Source organism: Rhipicephalus microplus, chromosome 3, assembly GCF_043290135.1.
Source record: "Rhipicephalus microplus isolate Deutch F79 chromosome 3, USDA_Rmic, whole genome shotgun sequence".
NCBI lineage: Eukaryota > Metazoa > Arthropoda > Arachnida > Ixodida > Ixodidae > Rhipicephalus > Rhipicephalus microplus.
The window spans coordinates 33,150,438-33,155,067 of NC_134702.1; the positions used below are offsets into that span (position 1 = coordinate 33,150,438).

At 45.7% G+C, this 4,630-nt stretch overlaps 1 protein-coding gene across 1 annotated transcript; it reads right to left on the reverse strand.

Annotated features, from left to right (window-relative positions):
* Positions 1 to 1,091: 1,091 nt before the first annotated feature.
* Positions 1,092 to 3,889, reverse strand: LOC142802757 (uncharacterized). The gene is made up of 3 exons (XM_075887787.1): positions 3,734 to 3,889; positions 2,888 to 3,013; positions 1,092 to 1,415 (listed from the first exon to the last, which is right to left on the reverse strand). The coding sequence occupies exons 1-3, from the start codon at positions 3,842 to 3,844 to the stop codon at positions 1,227 to 1,229; spliced, it is 426 nt and encodes a 141-aa protein (XP_075743902.1). The 5' UTR covers positions 3,845 to 3,889; the 3' UTR covers positions 1,092 to 1,226.
* Between the last annotated feature and the right edge of the window lie 741 nt (positions 3,890 to 4,630).

Here is a 4,630-nt window from a genome sequence, read left to right on the forward strand (position 1 = left end):
TTTTGTTTTTTACATTGTCTTCAGCATTTGTGTGGTATTGTTAGTGACTGGCGGAAGGCAGTGGTCATTTTTTGTCTGAAAAAAAAAAACATGCTTGTCTTACTAACCAGGCCTTTGTCGTAGCCCTGTCATGTACGTAATCTATAGATGATAGCTTTCTGCTGAACTCTTATATGAGAGGGAAAAAAATCATATGCGTATAGAAGGTGCGAACGGTGGTACTGAACTAATCGCACAGATATGCAGGCTTTCTACGATATTTCTTTATCTCTTTTTTGTAGTATGCAGATGACAAAGATGCAAACAAGTAGTTCAGTGACACTACAGCAGTGCGTAAGAGGCGTAACACAAGCTAACCACGTACAAACAACACAGCAAAAGCGTGATTTAGAGCGAAAGCGCGTGGAGAGTCACCCAGGGCAGAATGCACTTTACTCATGTGTAATGTTAACGTCACACAGGCGGCGTGCACAAATTCAGTAAAGAAGAGCACAGATATTAACAGTAAACCGTATAGTCAACGCATTTTATCCGCCGACAATCAGCTCAGACCGCAAGCAACGATGCGCCGCTGCGTGTATATGTATACGCACCACCGACCACCTATCCACACTTTCGAGGGACGTTGCTGCCACCTATAGCCCGATCTCACCGCGAATAGGTGGTTAGAAACCGGCCACAAAGACGTGCATGGGCAGACCCACGGCTTACACCTATCACTTGATAACCTTGGGCGTCACGGAACGCAGTCGTGAACAATCGTAGCAAAGAAACGACGCAAATGTGTACACAAGGGCCGCACACAAGCCATGCCTACACCGGACGCAAAAGGAATGCACTGCCAAACTGTATATGGTTTAGTACGTGCACAACCACATGCAGAAAAAAAGCACGAATCTTCGCCACTTAAGACGCCATTGCGTTCAGATGTACAGCGTTTGTGGCTGAACGCGCACCAACGGTCACAAACGACATCTCAATGCTATAGAAACGGAGATATAAATGTATTCAGAATATAAAATAAACGCAACAGTAGCTCAATAATTCGAAATTCGCAATAACTTGAAATTCAAACAGGCGCCATAGGTTAGTCTTGTTTTTCACTGGTCACAAGCTCAAGCGTCAGCGAGAAAGAGTGCATTGGGCGGTGACACGGCGATCTCGTCATCGTAGATCCGCAAGGTACGACCAAGTGTAGACGCCAGGACGCCCGCGGTGCTGACCAGCTACGTGCACGCACTGGCCACTCCGTCATTCGCCAGCTTATGTGTGTGTTGGCTGACTTTGCCGAATCTGTTAGTCGCATGGATGCCAGCGGTGCGCGGAGGACACACGAGCCCCCAGTCTTCGCACTCGAGGTCGTATAGGGCCAGGCCGAGGTCCAGGTTGCCGTACATCTTGTTGATGTCACAGAACTGTAAGTCGAGTTAGCCGGTATAGCAACGAGATGAGCCGTTTCCTGAATGCTAACTCAGCACGTCTTTCGGACACACACCGTGAAATGAACAGACATGATAATCATAGTGGTTAGTTATCAGTAGCCATCGTTATTGAATTTGGCAAGATTTGTACGGGCTAATGCAGTTTCGGACGTGGAGACCCGGTGTACAGCCCTCGTATGGCAGTGCGGGAGCAACGCTGTGCTCAATGATGTGCTAAATGCGCCGCAAAAGTCAGCGCACCCTTTTTTTTCCTTACGTAAAGCATGTGGGCTAAGGCGGCAATAACGTATATAAAGCTTTTAGAATCGAATCGACTTTTTTGATCATTCCCGGCATGGCTCGGATTCAGCGCGAGCAGCTGAAAAGCAAAAAAAAAAAAAAAAAAAGCTGAAGGTGACATTCATGTCACGTCTACAAGCACTGTACTTTGTTATATTCCACATAATTTGGCCCTCCTCACCACATTTACAACATGAAAATGGACTAACATGGCCTGATAGCTGTCCTAAGACAAAGTTCGGGGCAAGATACCAACGTTGCTTTTCTCTTGAATTCACGCCTTGCGACCGCCACCTCTTGTCCTTCGTGTCCTTCTTGTCTCTTTGTCGTCGTTCTGTTCTCGCGCTATAACTATCGCCATGTCAAACCCTGTAGCCCAAGCTGCCACACTTCTACGCCATTTTCACCCATGCACGCATTTGTTGGGAAGCCCGCTTTAGGGATTGATGAGTACGGTTGACGAAGTCCGCTTTCTTAGCCTTTAACCATTTTTGTGAAAGTGCTATAAAAAGACGATGAGGTCTAGCACTAAGCTGTCATTGAATACGCAGCGATTCTTCATGCATCCTGCGTTATTATAAGGAAAAGCCTGACAGAAGGATCCAGAGGTGCTTCAGTGAGTGCGTGTAAGGTGGGAGCATCCTCCGTAAAGAGAATTCGCCGCTGAGCTTTTCTTCTCCTGTTAGCGCACTGTCATGAACAAGCGAAACTGATGGCTCAATGTACAAATTACCTAAACGCATGTACTGTGAAAAAAAAATTATACCAACCGATTTTTATTCCATCGCTTAGAATAGCCCGATTTTGGGATATCAAAAGTTTACATAAGCCTACAAGCAAACAAACGAAGTAAAAATACAAATTATCAAAAAACAAGCTCAATACTCGACTAGTACACGAACAAAGAGTGACACAAAAAAGAAATACGGAAATCACGCGTCCAGGTTGTTATAAATAGTACATGAAGTTTAAGCAGTTATAGTTACTAAAATGAAGTGCGTTACTGATCCCTCTGACAACACGTTTCTGATCGAAATTGGGACTTCTACACGTGAAGAACCAATGAATTTCCCCTTTCCGGCCTCCACTTTCCCCTCTCTGCAAACGCACCGCACTGCAACGGCAATATATCGAAGACGCATATATGCAAGGCGTTCTTGCGTTACCTTGGAGTTGATGGTGATTTGGGACTCGAACGTGCTTAGCATGTTGTTCGCGCTGGTTCTTCCGACCACCACGTTTTGAGTCGCGTCGATGGTTGGATTTGAGTATGGGCGCAAGGAGTTGCAGAACTATAAAATAAAAAAAGTGCAAAAGGAACGTGACTAACAACGTATGTCAGCAACATCTTTAGAATGTCTGACTATTTCCCGTACGACGCCGTCCAATGAGGGTAGTGTTTGCTGTTCGTCAATTAAGGTTGTAGCTAGCTTTTCTGATGCTTCCACGATATTTGTTGAGATTTAATCAGCATTTGCTTCGCAATAATGTGATCAGTTTTGGTACCTTTCAACAGATGGTTAAAGATACCGTTTTCACAATGATTTCAGTGTTTCGTCTTAAAAATTTAAATTTCCAATCAATCAATAAAAAATAATGAAACAGTCAATCACTCAATCGATCAATCAATATAGCAATCAAACAGTTAAACAAATGATCATTCAATCAGCCAATTGTTGTTACTCGACAAACTGTGGTGCACTGATTACAATCTATGCACTCATTTCACCCCAATGCTGTATAGAGTGCGAGCGTTGCCAGGCACACGAAAGTGCCATATACATGTGCCTCAGTGTAAACAATTACTATTTTAAGGACTGGGAGCCACAACCAAGGCACTCTGTAACAATGCGAGCTATTTTGTAATCTGTTGACGCCCCGTCTTACTTCACAGAGGAAGACCTGCACGTCCCCATTTACAGGGTAATAACTTCAAGCACTCTGGAGCAGCAGTACACTACATACTGCTCATAAAAGCTGGTAGCATAGACTAATATTCGCAAACAGCTCACATTGAAAGTTGTGTTTATGCCCCAGTTGTTGTACTTGCAGGGGACATCCATAGCAGCAGCACCACCCCTTGCACTGTAGACGCGCGTACACATTGACACCGACACTGCCATTGAAGGGTAGCCATTCCAGGCAGTCAAATTGATGGCTTCGATGGTTTTTTCCTGGGAAACGAGGAAGCGAAAGGAAAAAAAAAGGCAGATCCCACGTACAGTGAGAATCAATGATATGCGAAGCACGAATGAGGAAAGTTGATATGTCACTTTAAAATCGGCACAGCGTTATGAGGCGGAGGTATATTTTGCTGTAGATGACTTTAATGTCACGATTATAATGTTTGGACATGTAATTTACCTTCGTCGTCCATTCACGTTCCGTAATGCCAAATTCGGTATATGTGAAGCTAGTGAAACGGTGACGAGCACTTTCTGAACGGCCCAATATACTCCTACGTAACGTTGATGCGCGCCCACGCTGGCCACAGTGACGCTAAGATAGCACGACGCACAGTATTCGCCACTTTCACCGCCTAGAGGAGGGCGCCAGTGCGACCCCAACATGGCTGTCGTTTGGGGGATTGTGCAGCCGTCGCTGGTGTGCCTGCCACTTCGACCTGCGTAGTATTTTCGGCTGCAGCATCCATGTTGTCAAGGCTTTGCTGAGAAGGTCGCTAACACTAGCATGTATTATATTCGGCACTGCGTGTTGAGAAACGCGTGTGCGGCGTATATTGAAGGAAAAGAAGTTCTGAACGCTGGACACATCGTCTGCTGCGGTGCGAAGGAATGGACGAAAAGCTTTGTGAACGCTGCTCGTGCCGTGGCCGCGGGAAAGATCGAGTGGCCGCGCTTCGTGCGAAGCAGGAAACCTCGCCTTTGACTGCACGGCGTATGCACAGC